Source organism: Scomber japonicus, chromosome 15, assembly GCF_027409825.1.
Source record: "Scomber japonicus isolate fScoJap1 chromosome 15, fScoJap1.pri, whole genome shotgun sequence".
Lineage (NCBI taxonomy): Eukaryota > Metazoa > Chordata > Actinopteri > Scombriformes > Scombridae > Scomber > Scomber japonicus.
The window spans coordinates 29,779,494-29,796,965 of record NC_070592.1 but is presented as its reverse complement, the minus strand read 5'-3'; the positions used below and the strand labels follow the sequence as shown (position 1 = coordinate 29,796,965).

The following is a 17,472-nucleotide window of genomic DNA, read 5'->3' as shown; positions in this document are numbered from 1 at the left end:
ACATTACTTTTATTGTTGTGAACACATGTGATCCAAGTGATGGATGTCGCAGCCGCAGGATTTACTATTCAAATAAATGAACCAGAGAAACCATCATCTCATAAACACCTCTGTTCAGTTTCACATGCTGTCTGAATGGGACAGTTATTTCTGCTATGTAAATGTATTTTCACATCAGTCCCATATTCTCATATAGATATAACCAATAAAGACCCAGACACCAGTTGCTATGCTACATGAAAAACCTTTGAGATCATACAAATCTACACAAATAGAGCTGTGAACACCTTAAGCTAAGAGTGTTTGTTTTTTGTTGCTTAGTTTGAACACATTTCCAAGACCCGAAGAGTTCAAACTACTATTTTCTTTTACAAAGAAAAGGCACAAATAAATGTCTTCTAAAAGATAATAATAATAATTTTGTGAAGCTCGTTTTTCTAACTGGTTGAAGATCTCTCGATAAATAAATTAAAAAAGAAAACTTTTATTTTTTTTTATTGCCATGTTGCAAAAAACTGAAGTGCTATTGCATTACCAAAACAATATGCCTTTAGGTGAGGAAACACAGCTTATGACAGTGAACTTTTGCCATTTTTTCCCCTTGCTGCTTACTTAAATTAGGGACAGCACAAATGAATGAACATCAGTGTGATATAAGTGTGATAGAATGAGCAAATGCTAATTTTCATGTGTATCTTTCTGAAGCAGTTATTAAGAAGTGGGATATCCTTTTCATTTTGTCCTGTGCTGTTTTGCTGATTTTATAATTATTCATTTATTTATTTATTTTTAAACAAAACACACACACAGGATTTTATTATTGCAAATAACTAACACTGAGAAAGTTACCTCTGCTCTTGAAAAACTACAAATGTGAGAGAAGTTGAAGCCCTCTAAAATCTAATGTTTAAGACATCAAACATCATAAATATCTCCTTTTAAAAAGCATTTTTGTTGTTTTGCAGCTGTGTAGAGATGACTGAGAATGACGTAGACAACGAGCTGTTGGACTATGAGGATGACGAGGTGGAGGCTGCGGGGGTCGGGGATGTCGGGGGTACAGGTGACATGTCCATGAGGAAGGAGGGAGTGAAGGGCTCCTATGTGTCCATTCACTCTTCTGGATTCAGAGACTTCCTGCTGAAACCAGAGCTGCTCAGAGCCATAGTGGACTGTGGGTTTGAGCATCCATCTGAGGGTGAGTCAGCTGTTAGGAATGTCTGGGATAAATGTAAAAAGTTAAAACAAACTTAGTTATCTTGCTTGAAATTTAGATTTTCCTGATAAAGAAAAAGATTAACTTTAATGGAGAAACTTATTGGATGTATTTCTCTTGCAGTTCAGCATGAATGCATCCCTCAGGCTATCCTGGGTATGGATGTGCTCTGTCAGGCAAAGTCTGGCATGGGAAAGACTGCAGTGTTTGTTCTGGCTACTCTGCAGCAGCTGGAGCCAGTCACAGGACAGGTAACCCTCCCTGCTTCTTCCACAGATATGACTGATACCCACTAAGTTCCATCCATACTGCAGCACAGCATCATATTGAACCATATATACCATTACACATGACCTGTTATCAGGAAACTGGTTGGGTTCAGGTTTAAGGGGGAACTCCACCTATTTTTCATATCAGTGTGTGTTTACAGGTGTTGGGTAGAACTACTGCATGTGTTAAGAGAAAAGACAGAAAGTTGTATAAAGCCTTTTGTGTGAAATATAATACATTGCCTCAGGTGATGTCCTGAGTCTGTGTCACACTACAAGTTTGAAAATGACAAACATGTGGTGGTGTGGAGTTAGACAGAAGTGCTGGAGGCTAGCTGCTCACTAGGTAGGGTAACTTTATTGATCCCCCTGGAGGAAATTCCAAATTGACACAACAGTATTCTTGAAAAGTGATAAAAACAATCTCCAAACACTATATACAATAAACAATACATATTGAATATCCATTAGTGGGAGTGGGAGGTAGTGGGAGTTATGGTGTTGTACAGTATGATGGCTGATGGTATGGAAGAGCCCCCCAAAGTACTTTGAAGCAAGCATAACACACCTGAATGTCTGACTGAACTGTGATGGGTCACGTTGCTTTGTTGGTAATGTAGGCAACAAGATTAGACAAGGAAGAAGATTGTATAAAATAAAGAGACTGTTCTTCTGATGCTAGTTTGACACTTTTTAACTGTCCCATTGTGAGTGCAGTGTTAAATCAGTGGAGCACTCTTTTACGTACAGTATCACACTGAATGTGACTCAAGAATGAAGAATTCAATCTTCAATTCTAACATGTAGTCAGTGGAGAAAAAGACGTTAACTACTTAACTACACTCCAATCAGGATTTTATATAAATCAGAAAGACCAGAAAATACGGACAAATACAGAAAGATCAGTTTAAATAAGCTAGTTACCATGGAAACGTTTACGACATAGTTGTGCAAGTAAGCGGAGGACGGTTATAATGTAATGCTTAATTATAATATCATTTTATATATGTCATATACAGACCACAGTATTGGAGATTTTGATTTAAAATGAGTGAAAATAAATGGTGGAATGAATGATTGAAGCTTTGTGTGGCAGACTGTAAAACCTGCTCAGTGTGATGTATCAGCAAATACAGACAGGAAATGTTTTGGTCAGGCTATTTAAATTCAAATCCATCAGTGGTGACACATATCATATTAGATTACAGTCACAGAAGCCATGAGGGGATTTTGTCATTTTGAGTGTCATTGTTTTTCTGCAGGTGTCGGTGTTGGTCATGTGTCATACCAGAGAGTTGGCCTTTCAGATCAGCAAGGAGTATGAGAGATTCTCAAAGTACATGCCCACTGTCAAGGTAAACACTGTGAGCTGATTGTTCTCATCAGTCCAAATGATGAGCGTCCGTCCCTGCGTCATGATAAACTCTGTGTGTGTGTGTGTGTGTGTGTGTGTGTGTGTGTGTGTGTGTGTGTGTGTGTGTGTGTGTGTGTGTGTGTGTGTGTCTTTGCCTGCAGGTGGCAGTGTTTTTTGGAGGGCTGTCCATAAAGAAAGATGAAGAGGTGCTGAAGAAGGACTCTCCTCACATTGTGGTTGGAACACCAGGCCGGATCCTGGCACTGACACGCAACAAGACTCTCAACCTGCGTCACATTAAACATTTCATCCTGGATGAGTGTGACAAAATGCTGGAGCAGCTCGGTCAGTAAATACTCCTCTGTGAATACACAGCCTCATATTTAAAGGAAAAATCCACTCCACAACTATTTAGTTGCTGATGATGCACCATTATATTTGGTGGTGTATGACTATCCAAAATCCTACTTCCTCTGAATTTTACAATTGCAGTCTGATTTACTTTTTACTATTTAGTTGACGGTGTGTAATTATGTACAGTTTATTCTTCTTAACCCTTTGTACCTCATTAAGGACATTTTTGGCTTTTCATTTTTCATTTTCTTGAAAATTTGGGATGTGTTCATGCATATGGCATTACAATCTCCAAGGATATTCTTTTTAATTCTTTTTTTTTCATTTCAGTTAATCACTTGTAAAAGGGTTTATAATACACTGTATAGACAAAATTGTTCCTCCAAGACTCAAAAATGTCTCCATTAACACTGCATTTTTCTGTCCAGCCAAAATATGACTGTTTCATCCATTCCTGTGCTCTGGTCATTTTAGAGCCTTTTTTCACCAGATATAAACATCATTTAACTGTATTTCGACTACGGGACATACAAAGCAGTGTTCCCTAGTCCTGCTCGTAGGTAGTTTATTTAGTTTATTTATTTATTTCTCCACAGGGACAATGTACATCATTATACATTTTCAGAGAGCTAAAAACATAAATGCACCCAGTTGCAGCCAAGGGCTGATTTCCATTGGTAGTCCCCCCTGCCAGGTGTTACTGGCACAATTCCTAAAATAAAAAAAATTAACTACATTAAACATAATATATACGAGGCAATTACAATAGGATAATAGCACTAACGTATCATAACTAAATATTGGTGAAATGAACTAGTTTCGCGGCAGATAATGTGTTATATAGAGGCTGCGCTTCAGTGCCCCGTGTACTCTCATTATACAGATATACACAGCGCTCCACTGGAACTAATTTCGTCCGAACGACTCCAAATGACACCAAAGTTGTCTGGGTGACTAAATGGTCGTATTTTATGCTAGAAAGAAGGTCCAGGTTGTAAAAAACGGTAATTATCCTTTAAGGGGTTAAAGTGCTATAGTGCTGATTTCCAAGTGCTGTCAGTTACATAGTAAAGTACACAATAAAAAGAAGGAATGGTGAGGTAGGAAACTTTATTGTTCCCCCTAGCTACTTGCTACCTACCTAATTTTGAAGCTGGGGCTCCACAATGACAGCCCAGAACACAGGGATGCATGAAAGAGTCATATTTTGGAAGGGGGATCAAAAAGGAAGGAACCCAGAGGGAGTTTTTTTTAATCTGACATTGTACAAAAAAAAAGCATAATAATGCATCAAAATCAGTCTTGTTTCTAATCATTGACATGGATGGATTCAGTGACTTTAACTTCTTTGCATCTCTTACTAATTGACAGAAAGCAAAAACAAAGCACATACAGTCTGAAATATCAGCCTCAACATCTACTGTCTAAGTGACATGATTTCTACTGATACTGATGTAAGTCACTCTTCTGTTCTTCAGACATGCGCAGAGACGTGCAGGAGATCTTCCGTATGACTCCTCATGAGAAGCAGGTGATGATGTTCAGCGCCACCCTGAGCAAAGAGATCCGTCCAGTCTGCAGAAAGTTCATGCAAGATGTAAATACGTCTCTCCACTCGCATCCACCATGCCTCCTCTTGCTCCCTCCACACCTCCACTACTCCTCCCCCTGTTGTGCCACGCCTGCTGGAGCGGCGGGCCTCAGAGTCCGTGTTGTCCTACGACCTCCATGAATCCAAGTTACAAGCAAGAAAGAAGTTTAACTCCGAGCAGCCCCTTCAGTGCGGTGGGGGGCGGTGGGGGGCATCTAACCCCTGCGCTGTCATGTCAGAGCTCTTTACTGCTGCCTCTGACACAGCCTGTAAACATGCTGCTCACTACACTTAAAACTACAATATGCAACTTGTTTCTAGAGTTAGACAGCATTAAGTGTGAAGCCACCACAGACAGAGAAGTAGTGACAGTCAAGCTGCTTAAAAAACAGGTTCATCAGCATCACAGAGGTCACAGAGCTACATGCCAGTGTCAAAGAGTCCATACACTCACTGTTATTCAAAAGCCAGCAGAGAATCACAGGCATACACAGTCTGGTAGTGTTACATCAATATAAATCTCCTGTCTTTGCTACAAGTTGCATACTGTAGTTTTAAGCTCAAATCCTATTATTGACCATTTGCTTTACAAATTGGCACTTTAGTCTGATTTGGAATCACTACACTCCTTTAGTTTGAAGCTTTGGATTTTTAATGGGCTGCAGTTTTACCTCTTTGGTAGCCACAATGCAAGATGCAACCATGAGCCCATCTCCAAACACAAAGCCTGTATTTATCAAAGCTCTGAGAAACACTCTTAAACTTTCTATGATGAGATAATTACTCAGACCTTTCATTTACAGATTGTCTCTAATCATTCCCAAGACCCGAACTCTGTCATTTAGTGGTAATAAGAAAACTTCAGTGTCATCAAAAGATGACAGCAGTCTATTCATTTATTGGAAATATACCAATTGCAGTCTTTATTTTCCCCTATTATCATTTCCAAAAAAAAAACCCCTACGGACATCTCTCAAGTCATCACATGATTAATCCCATGTATGCTCAGACTCAAGGATTCACACTACAATCCTATTCTCTTGAAACAGTCTTTGTCTACATTTCCCCAAAAGAAACTCACAATAAAACAATAAGAAACAGAGAAAACAAATGATAAAATGAATGTAGTACCATTTGGATAAAAACAGAAAAGAACATACATGGAAAGATGATGTAGATAAAACCAGTGTTACCATGACGAGCACAAGAAAGAGAAGGCAGCAACTAGGCAGCTAACAACGTCCTGTTCTGTATCACACACATTGCTCATCATGACTAATGCTTTGTTTTCATTCCACAACATCTGTCACAGGGTCTGAGCTCAATTTCAGGAAGCTACGTTTTATTCAAGTAAAATTAGAGTAGTAGCACTTTGATAAATATAGACTCAGGAGACTCAATTCATCATGATGCAAAGCTGATTATAAGACCTGCTGCTCTGTATGTTCAGCACTGTCAGTCCCCACTGCTGAAAAATATCATATACAACAAACACGACTCACTTAAAATATAGTATACTTTATAGATGTGAAAGACAGAATGAACAGGACCAGGCAGTAGCATTAATGAAATAATACAGTCAAAGAAAAGCATCTTCATCTCTGAACTGACAGGATTTACCACACACTCAGATTCTGATAGATTCCTTCCTCCACAGATATTTTAAAAATGATGAGGACTGAGCAACAATGACTGTAGGGGAAGCTGTTGCAGTAGAGTTACTCTGACAATACCAAAGCACAGGATACAAAAACCCTACAACGCCTCACACACACTTATCTCATTCAAGAAAGATGCTTTTAGTTTGCTTTAGTCTTCAGCTGTAATCCATCAGACAACACATAAGAGGTATGTGACAGTGTTAATATGTAGGAAAGGGAACAGTTGTAACATCAGTATTTTGGTAGATGTCTACAGCGTGGTTATGACTGCTTGCTCAGATAGGAGCCAGTAGAAGTGAGCACATAAATGATAGTGTAAGAGTGTAAGAAACATCATAAAGAAACACTGTTTACTCATAGAGTCTGCTAGTTGTTGCCAAAGTGGAAGGTTTGCCACATAACTCATCTCACAGTCCACCTGGAACACTGGAGCAGGCAGATAATGGAATAACTGATGGAATAGGAACAGCCACTAAAGCAGCACAGATGAAACATTTATTTATTATTAACAATAGATCAGATTGCTTTAGGTGTTGATCGTAGTGATGAAAGTCCTCTCTGCTCCACAGAGCCTTGTACCATATTTAAGCTTCTGTCCTGAAATGTTACTATTTTAGTTGAGTCATCAGTGTGGTGTCAGTGACAGAGCTCTGATAAAGTCACTGTACACTACCTGCTCAGCACCAAACACACACATACACACACACACACACAGTTAGCGGCAGGGCAGGGATGTCAAATTCATTTTAGTTCAAGGGTCACATGAAGCCCAATTTGATCTCAAGTGTGCTGAACCAGTAAAACCATACCATTATAACTTATAAATAATATATATATTATATATATGTATTATATCTTTACTATAATAAACCAGTTTACTGTGAAACATGAACAGTTTAAATAATATTCTGTCTGTTTTTTCAGACTATTTTGCATAGAAGCTGCTTGATAACATTGGGAGAGCAGAGTGTGGTTTAACACTACTGCTATCACACAATACCATGTTCTGTTTTACATTAGACATGAAAATATTGATTTAAATATATTTTTATTCAAACTGAAAATTACAAGATCATCAAAAGAAATCCTCATAACTATTTATAACAACAGTTTATTAAAACTATGAACTATTAATTTAACAAAAAGACAAAAATGTGTAGCACCTATACACAAAAGTATAACATTTTAAAATATTTTAATTTTCTTACATTTTAGGATTTTTTTACAGCTGTTAAATTGTGTTGAACTATATTGTGGTCAGGATGTAAAAATGTCTGAAGCAGCAGAACATTTTGAATTATTTTTCTGCAATTTTCATACTTCGCAAAAGTTATCCAGTTGGCCAGATTGGAGCCCTCGGCAAGCTGGTTCAGGCCCACCGGCCGTATGTTTGACACCCCTGCTGTAGACTAGCTGGTGAACATAGTGGAGCATTTAGCAGCTAAAGAGTCCGTTATTTCCCCCAGGAGTTGCTAGAGAACAAAAACATTGGACTGACATTGAACAGGTGGACAGAGACATGACTCCAGCTGTTCTAACATGTCAGGAATAACATTTCTATGGTCAAATAGTTTTTGTGCTTGTTCTGTTGTCACTGGCAGAAACAATAAATACATGCTGTTTTTAAGTGAATATGAAAACACACAGAATGTAGGATTACACACTAAAACCTTCTCGTCTCTGAAAATAGTCCCTTAAACACTTGTAGGTTTAAGAACGCATAGATGGCAGGAAGTGGTTGACTCCACTCAGAGTGGCAGAGTGGAGTCAGTGTGTGTGGAATAGAAGAAGCAGTTCAGTTCAGTTAGTTTGTAGTATTGATGGGATGAGTTGCTCTGTTCTTACTTGAGACATGAAAGTGTGCATGTGTGTGTGCTGTGAACCTGGATAGATGGATGAGTGTGCATGTGTGTGTGCTGTGAACCTGGATAGATGGATGAGTGTGCATGTGTGTGTGCTGTGAACCTGGATAGATGGATGAGTGTGTATGTGTGTGTGCTGTGAACCTGGATAGATGGATGAGTGTGCATGTGTGTGTGCTGTAAACCTGGATAGATGGACTGTTAGTGTGAGCAGCCACAGATCAGGATGTATAGTTTAGTGAGGAACAGAACCAGAGTGGATCTGCTGTCATATTCATCTTCTAAACAGTCATTTGGATGTTGACTGTTAGGTGTGTGTGCCTGTGTGTGCCTGTGTGTGCCTGTGTGTGTCTCTCTGTGTGTGTGTGTGTGTGTGTGTGTGTGTGTGTGTGTGTGTGTGTGTGTGTGTGTGTGTGTGTGTGTGTGTGTGTGTCTGTGTGTGTCTCTGTGTGTGTTAACTAGCCCACAACATTCCCTCTCTCTGTCTCCTCTCTCTACCTCCTCTCTCTCCTCTATCTGTCTCCTCTCTCTACCTCCTCTCTCTCCTCTATCCGTCTCCTCTCTCTACCTCCTCTCTCTGTCTCCTCTCTCTGTCTCCTCTCTCTACCTCCTCTCTGTCTCCTCTCTCTGTCTCCTCTCTCTACCTCCTCTCTCTGTCTCCTCTCTCTGTCTCCTCTCTCTACCTCCTCTCTCTGTCTCCTCTCTCTGTCTCCTCTCTCTACCTCCTCTCTGTCTCCTCTCTCTACCTCCTCTCTCTGTCTCCTCTCTCTGTCTCCTCTCTCTACCTCCTCTCTCTGTCTACTCTGTCTACCTCCTCTCTCTGTCTCCTCTCTCTGTCTCCTCTCTCTACCTCCTCTCTGTCTCCTCTCTCTACCTCCTCTCTCTGTCTCCTCTCTCTGTCTCCTCTCTCTACCTCCTCTCTGTCTCCTCTCTCTACCTCCTCTCTGTCTCCTCTCTCTGTCTCCTCTCTCTGTCTCCTCTCTCTACCTCCTCTCTCTGTCTCCTCTCTCTACCTCCTCTCTCTGTCTCCTCTCTCTGTCTCCTCTCTCTACCTCCTCTCTCTGTCTACTCTGTCTACCTCCTCTCTCTGTCTCCTCTCTCTGTCTCCTCTCTCTGTCTCCTCTCTCTGTCTCCTCTGTCTACCTCCTCTCTCTACCTCCTCTCTCTGTCTCCTCTCTCTACCTAGTCTATGCTTTCCTTATTGATACGTTGCCTCGCCTCCTCTCTTTATCTCAACCCTTCAAACTGTTGTATAATTCTGCCAGTCTGTCCTGTGAAACTCTCTCCTCACACTGCCACATTCTGTCTGAGCTGCTTTAATAAACTCCACTTCCACATTCCCTTACTCCAACAACCCCCCCCCCCCCCCAACCCTGTACAACTCCTGCCTGCTCCAGCCGATGGAAATCTTTGTCGATGATGAAACCAAGCTGACCCTTCATGGTCTGCAGCAGTACTACGTCAAGCTGAAGGACAATGAGAAAAACAGAAAGCTCTTTGATCTTCTGGACGCTCTGGAGTTCAACCAGGTACTGACTCTCTCTCTCTCTCTCTCTCTCTCTCTCTCTCTCTCTCTCTCTCTCTCTCTCTCTCTCTCTCTCTCTCTCTCTCTCTCTCTCCTCTCTGTTCATGATACTACCACTTTTACTTGATGTTTCCAACATGACGAGCATGCAGCCACAGCTCCTGCTACAGCTTTCTACTCCTTTGCATGTCTTTGAAGTCTTGAAGTGGTCAATTGATGACATCATCATCACCATCCTCTCCTCTATCCTTCCTTTCTCTCCTCTCAACCCCCTGAAGAGTTTGGTTTAGAACCTGCTCTATGTGTAAAGTGTCTTGAGATGACTTTGTTGTGATTTGGCGCTATACAAATAAAGATTGATTGATTGATTGATTGACTGACACCTGACACTCAGATCACTGTTGTGCTTATCAGTATCAGAAATAAGTTTGTTATTGCGTTGCCTATTTCTTGCCTTTTAGAAATAGTTTCAATGAAAACTCCTAACTGTTTATGTATTCTTTTGTGGCTGCAGTGGTTTTATTTTATTTAAATTCCTTGAAGAGGGAAATAAAAAGGTCTTAAAAGTCATTACATTTGTACTGTAAATGTGCAGATAGTCTGTTTCATAGTAGCAAATGTTTCTGGTTCCAGCTACTCAGATGTGAGGATTAGCAGCTTCTCTTAATGCACATGAAAGTAAATAGAATATGTATTGCAGGTTTTAGACAGTTGGTCAGACAAAAACAAGCTTTTCACATTGTAAATGACATTTATTTAACATTTGGTAGACTGCATGAAATATGAATGAATCAATATCACAATCACCCGATTAACTGAAAATAATTGTTAGTTTCAGCTTAAATGTCAACGTTTTACCAGTAGTGATTGGAAGAAAGCGTAACAGTACTTTCTCATCATCACACACCTGTCCAATCACTGTATGAAATGGGCATTGCTGTTACAGATACAGCCCTGCCCCTCTCCACATCAGAGAGGATGTTTCAGACACAGCTAAACCATCTTACATGCACTGAGGCCTTCATTATTTTAATGTGGATGTGCAGGTGGAGAATAGAAGTGCTGACAGCAGCTGGATGTGTGTGTTACTGTGATGTACAGGTGGTGATCTTTGTGAAGTCGGTGCAGCGGTGTGTAGCTCTGGCTCAGCTGCTGGTGGAGCAGAACTTCCCTGCCATCGCTATCCACAGAGGGATGCCTCAGGAGGAACGGTATCTGAACCATCACTATAACACTGATAATAAGGGCTTAACCCATACCCGATACCGATATTAGTGAATTAAACAAATCTGATATCAATATATCGGCAGATAATCTTATACATACAGAATATCTGATGTGGTCAAACCCTTGTCATACAGATATGTAATGCAGGCATGATATATATATATATATATATTTATTTATAGTTCAACTATAAACACAGGGCACTGAAACTGTTAACTACACTGGGAATTTCATCATTATAAATTCCTATAAATAATAAAACAACAAAAACACATGAATGTATATATATATATATATATATACTTGAATTAAGAAATAGGATCAAATTAACGTATATAGCGTAAAAACTATATGGGTGCATATTGAACAACATACTCCTATACGATATATCTGTGACAGGCCAATATCAGCTGATCATATTGGCTGACTCATATGGGTCTGGCTCTACTCATAATCACACTGAGTTACCATTTAGTTTACTTCAGCCTGACTTTGTGTTAATAGCTTCTGTTGTTTTACTCTAACCCTCCTTCCATCTTTCCTTCCTTCCATCTGTCCTTGCTCCCTTTCTTTCTTCCTTCCATCTTTTCTTCCTCCGTTTCATCCGTCCCACCTTCCATCTGTCCTTCTTCCCTTCCAGCTTCCCTTCCTCTCTTCTTTCCCTTCCTTGCTTCCTTCTTTCCTTCCTTTAATCTGTCCTTCCTCCCTTCCTTTCTTCTTTTCCTTCCTTCCTTCCTTCCTCCAATCTGTCCTTCCTCCCTTTCATCTTCCCTTCCTCTCTTCTTTTCCTTCCTTCCTTCCTTCCTTCCTTCCCTCCATCTTTTTAGTGATCCGGCCCACATGAGATCAAATTGGTCTGTATGTGGCCTTTGAATGAAAATGAGTTTGACACCTCTGCTATAACCAGTCAGTAGCAAATGTCTTTCTGACGTCACTTCTAATCACTACACAAACTATGGTAGTAACTGATGATGGAATCTGTTTATTAATTACAGTTGTGTGAAGGTGAGGGAACTGAATTCCTCTTGTTGCAGTCCACCCATCTCAATACACAGAATATAACAAAGTGAGAACAGCCCTGGTCAGAATCACTAACATATTACGTCATTACAAATACTTTCCATTTAATACAGTTTGATTTGTTTTTAGGGGAGAAATACGGAGCTTAATGTTTCTAGTGTTTCAGACTTTCCTCCACAATGCTGCACAAAAACCTCAAATGACATGTCTTTAATTAACAGAGAGGGAGAGAAGGAGAAGAAGGAGAAAGAAAGAGGATAGGGAGAGAAGGAGAAGAGGGAGAAAGAAAGAGGATGGTGAGAGAAGGAGAAGAGGGAGAAAGAAAGAGGATGGTGAGAGAAGGAGAAGAGGGAGAAAGAAAGAGGATGGTGAGAGAAGGAGTGAAAGGCCCAGTGACAAACAACATTGAAAATAATAGGAGAGATGACAGCAGTGGCACACATGGCCCCCGTCCATCAGGACCCGGACCTTAAGGTAGAATTGTTTGTAGTAAAGCAGCTCTCATTAAGGAATCCTGAGCTCCGTTACAACATTTTGGAATCCTAAATTTATTTTGGTTTCAGCTAAACAAAGAATGTGTTACTAATATTCATGTTGTTTCCATGTTCTTCTTCTTTTTGTGCCTTTCATGAGCAACTGTTTACTTTTTGGAGAGGTTTGGAGATGGATGTTAACTTCATGCAATGTGCTTCACACTCTCTGTTAAGACACAAGTGTGTTTTCGTCTGTTGTTCAATGCTAAGTTGTGTAAATAGTGAATTGTGTGTATTGTCCTTTTTCGAGGGCGACTACTGTGCCTTTTGTTACTGGTAGTACGGGTCTGGTGCAACTGGGTCTGGCTTCTTCAGTAGCCTGCTGATCATCTTGTACCTCTCCTATCTTGATGAAGTCTCACTACAGCAGAGGTGTCAAACTCATTTTCATTCAAAGGCCACATACAGACCAATTTGATCTCATGTGGGCCGGATCACTAAAAAGATGGAAGGACGGAAGGAAGGAAAAGAGGGATGAGAAGGAAGAGAATACAGGAAGGAAGGAAGGGAAGAGAAGACAGATGGAAGGAAGAGAAGAGAAGACTGGAAGGAAGGAAGGAAGGAAGGAAGGAAAAGAAGACAGGGAGGAAGGGAGGAAGAAACATAGGAAGGACAGACGGAAGGAAGGAAAAGAGGAAGAAGGACCTCTTGGCAGGGCTGGTTCTGGCCCACGGGCCGCATGTTTGACACCCCTGCACCAGAGGATAATTAGGCAGGTTTTAGGTCTGATTCACCCTTCCTGTCAATTGTGTTGGTGGTCCTGATTCAAGACTGGTCTGAACAGATTAATGATGAGACAAATGATCCTGCAGTGTGAGGAGTTAACACAAAATCCTGATGTTACCAACTGGATTGGAGTCTTCCTGATTCCCGATCCTAAATATCAGACATGTTTGATATATTAGTAGTGTGAAAGGAACAGTGATGGAACAGAGAAACCTTCCATAGCACAATGAGAGAGAGCTGACGAGGGAACCATCGCCTACCAGATGTCACCAACTCACCTCCATCCTGCACTGCAAAATGTTCAAGCTGTGCAGATTCCATCTTCTCAGCCATGACTTCATCATATTGTTTTATTTTTAATGTAGGTGCAAAACAAAACACACACAAGTACAAACGCTGACGATGACAGTCTGCCTGACAGTCTGAAATCCTGTTTGATCATGAGAGTTTCTGTGAGATCCTGTTAGAATTACCACTCTGCTTCATCTTTAATGAACAGTCCGGTGTATGTATTCTTACAATTAAAACTTTAAAAAGTGGTTAAATCTGTTATGTGCCATGTTGTATTAAACACAGGCCAGCCCAAAGCTGAGACAGTTATGGTGTTCAAAGGCTCTTAGAACCTTTTTCAGGCAGGTAGTCTGAATTAGAAGTTTGTACTTACTAGGGATGGGCATTTCAAGCAAAAACACTATTCGAAAATCGCTGGAACTATTCGACCGATTTTCGAATATTCGGGGGAGGGGGGGTGACGTGACGCGCGCCCGCGCACACACACAGAGAGATCCATTCATAATTTCACAACTCGTTCGTTTTATTTTTATACCCAAAACAGAGTATGATGGTCTTGTGCCACATCCTTACCCTTAGCTCACTGCACCTCATTTTCGTTGATTTTTTTGAAATTGTTCCACACAGAACTTTTTGACGGCTGTACTAGTCTCTGCATGTTTCTCCGTTTGTAGAAGAGCATTTAGCTAACGTTAGCCCTATGACGTTAGCCCATCCACACCGCTATAGCTAATCCTATACTGCCCTCGTGCGGATAGGAGCCGAACTGCACGCCAAAAAAGGAGGAACTAAAAAGACGATAATTCATATATTTATTTATGCTTTAGTCGCATTAACTATTCGATTTTTTGCAATGTAACGAATATTCGAAAATCGTGACCCATCCCTAGTACTTTCAGGCCTGTATTTTCAATCTAGTATATTTTATCTGTTTGTTTTTAATTAGAAATAAGATCATTGTAGTGATATTACTCAGGGGTGTGCTCAGTTTTTTAAAGACATTTTTATTGTCCACTCACATGGACATTCCCCATACTTCACTCATCTCTCCTCTTCTCTGTGTCTTCAGTTTGTCTCGCTACCAGCAGTTCAAAGACTTCCAGAGGAGAATCCTGGTGGCTACTAACCTGTTTGGACGGGGGATGGACATCGAAAGAGTCAACATTGCCTTTAATTATGACATGCCAGAAGACTCTGACACTTACCTACACAGGGTGAGGCTGTGTTCACACTCACTCTGTAAGCCATATTTAGTCATACCAGATAAAGCAGATATATTGCTCTCTGGAGAGATTATCCATAAAAACTTGGCTCTAGAATCCTCCTGTTTTTCCAGATGAAATTGGTATCAGCTGTGGACTTGAATATAATCTTTTGCACATTGAAAGTAACAAGTATAAGACTGATAAATGATATTCTCTGTGTTAATCATTGTCAACAAATCACATGAAGACACAACAACAAACAGCTGATGTCTGAGCCTCTTCACAGGGTTGAAATGGAACATGTCACGTGTCTTCACCCACACTGGTGAGCAGGTAGAAGTAAGCAGTGTGTTGTTGGCAGGTGGCCCGAGCAGGCAGGTTTGGCACAAAGGGCCTGGCTATCACCTTTGTGTCTGATGAAGGTGACGCTCGCACGCTCAACGATGTTCAGGACCGCTTCGAGGTGAACATTGGCGAGCTGCCAGAAGAGATCGACATTTCCTCTTACAGTGAGTGTCTATTCATTCAGTCAGGTTTGCATACATTCAAATATACCTGACCACTAACCTCCCCTCTGTGTGTGTGTGTGTGTGTGTGTGTGTGTGTGTGTGTGTGTGTGTCCCTGCAGTTGAACCAGCACGATAGATGAACCAGATGCTCTTGGATGTTGTCATGTTGTACTTACAGTTTCACTCTGATGGTAGATGCAGACTGTCTTTATATATAGTGGGCATGTTAGGCAGCAGATCTTTTCCTAATCCTGTCACATTTGCTTTGTTGAAAGAGTGAAAGTAGTTGAGCAGTGGTACAGCTCCCTCTGTGGAGACATCACAGACTGTTTGATTATTAAATTATTAAATAGTTTGTTTTGAGTTTCTAATGTCAGTATTTGTCAATGGATATTTCATTTTTATATTGAGCTTTATGAGGGACACCTGCTTTTCTAGATGTGATAAGTTGACTTGATACCACAGGACAGTAGAGACAATAACTAAACACTGTTCACTGCTGTGTGGAGAAATAAATCTGGTTTCTGCCTTGTAAAGGTTCTTATTCTTCATCTACCTGTGTGTTCTGTATTTTTATTATACTCAACAAATCCCACAAACTCACCAAAAACATTGTGTTAATCCACCTCTCACCCTGCCTGTGAGTCTCAGACCCAAGCCCTATGAAGCCCTCTATAACTGAAAACACGTGTTTAGTCAAAAATACCGTCAGCATGTTTTGGAAGTATATTTTGAATAGTTAAGTATTATTAAAGGGAAGAAGAAAGGTGTGGGGAATATCAGAATGTTCCCTTTTGTCTCAGATGGCTAGAGGAGTTTGCATGTCATGGTCTTTATGGTTTGATGCAAAGATTTATAGGATTTCATGGAGTGAATGTAAAACTAGGAGCCATCAGGACAGCAATGGATTTAAAATACACATTTCTCCTTTTTTGCTTTCTGATTTTTCTCAAAGGAGACCACATGAAGTTCTTTACAGAGCATGTGTACTGTAGTGGACACAATGAAAAAAGGCTCATGAATATAATTTAATTGAAAAAAATTTGAATTTACTAAGCTGACATCACTAGAACAGGAGAAAATGCGTGTGCGTTGTTTGAGACTACTTTCAACTGTGGATGAATACACATGTAATGCTATAATGAGTATGTGTGACAGCAGGTTAGTTTATAGAATATCACCAGCTATATAATATAGAAATGTTGATAAGCTCCTGAGAACATCTTTATGACACATACTGAAATATTTCCCACCATATATGTATTTACTGGTATTGCTGTTGCTTTTCATATAGATGAAAGATGTTGAAACAGCTATCTTCAACATAGTTGTGAAACAGGAAGCAGAGCAGGAATCCAACAGGATGAACAGAGAGGAAGCAGAGAGATCACTGTTGATCACAGCTCACTTTACAGGACACACAAGCACAGTGTTTTATTCCGTCTGATCTGACTGGGTAAGCCTTTCCCAGCTAAAACATAGTATGTCCACCAGCTAACACTCAGTAGTGCCTCTTACAGCTGTCATTTATCTCTAATTCAAATCACTTTATGATCATCTGATCAGTAAAGATTTGTGAAATACAGTAGTTTAGATAAAGTGAAGTAAACTAGTGAGCCATGTTGAGCAGATAGTCATGAGGCTAAATCAGCTTATAGGTCATGTACTGTGGCTGTGGCTCAGGAGGTAGAGCAGTCTTTCACCAATCAGAAAAGCAGCGGTTTGATTCCTGGCTCCTCTAGTCCATGTGTTGAAGTGTCCTTGGGCAAGACGCCTCACCCCAGATTACTCCTGATGGCTGTACCAATGGTGTGTGAATGGGTGACCTGTAGACTAGAGTCCATTTATGGAGACATTTTAGATTTAACACCATACTGTAGATGGACAAACAATACTTAAGGTTTCCCTGCATCACAGTAACAGAACCAAAAGTTCTGAGGTCATCTGTTACTGGCCTAATAATCACATTGAATTTTATTTCACTTTCAAATCACTAACCAAACTGTATTGGCACAGTTTTCATTTTAATTTGTTTGAATTAGATTTTTTATATTTGAACTGGCCTGCTTTCCCCCTGGATCCTGACTAGCCCATCAGTGATGGTCCAGTCTTTGGACATGTGGCATTAG

General features: G+C 40.4%; 1 protein-coding gene across 1 annotated transcript; it reads left to right on the top strand.

The window, feature by feature from the left end:
• Window positions 1-975: 975 nt before the first annotated feature.
• ddx39b (DEAD (Asp-Glu-Ala-Asp) box polypeptide 39B) lies at window positions 976-15,867 on the top strand. The gene is made up of 10 exons (XM_053334592.1): window positions 976-1,198; window positions 1,340-1,467; window positions 2,748-2,840; window positions 3,001-3,184; window positions 4,672-4,790; window positions 9,705-9,836; window positions 10,934-11,043; window positions 14,699-14,843; window positions 15,196-15,343; window positions 15,463-15,867. The coding sequence occupies exons 1-10, from the start codon at window positions 976-978 to the stop codon at window positions 15,477-15,479; spliced, it is 1,299 nt and encodes a 432-aa protein (XP_053190567.1). The 3' UTR covers window positions 15,480-15,867.
• The last annotated feature ends 1,605 nt before the right edge of the window (window positions 15,868-17,472 follow it).

Bases quoted from the DNA above. Each gene is read 5' to 3' on its own strand.
- ddx39b (XM_053334592.1), top strand. From the start codon at position 976: ATGACTGAGAATGACGTAGACAACGAGCTGTTGGACTATGAGGATGAC. The intron at 3,185-4,671 runs GTCAGTAAATAC...TCTGTTCTTCAG, and splicing joins CAAAATGCTGGAGCAGCTCG to ACATGCGCAGAGACGTGCAG. The intron at 9,837-10,933 runs GTACTGACTCTC...TGTGATGTACAG, and splicing joins ACGCTCTGGAGTTCAACCAG to GTGGTGATCTTTGTGAAGTC.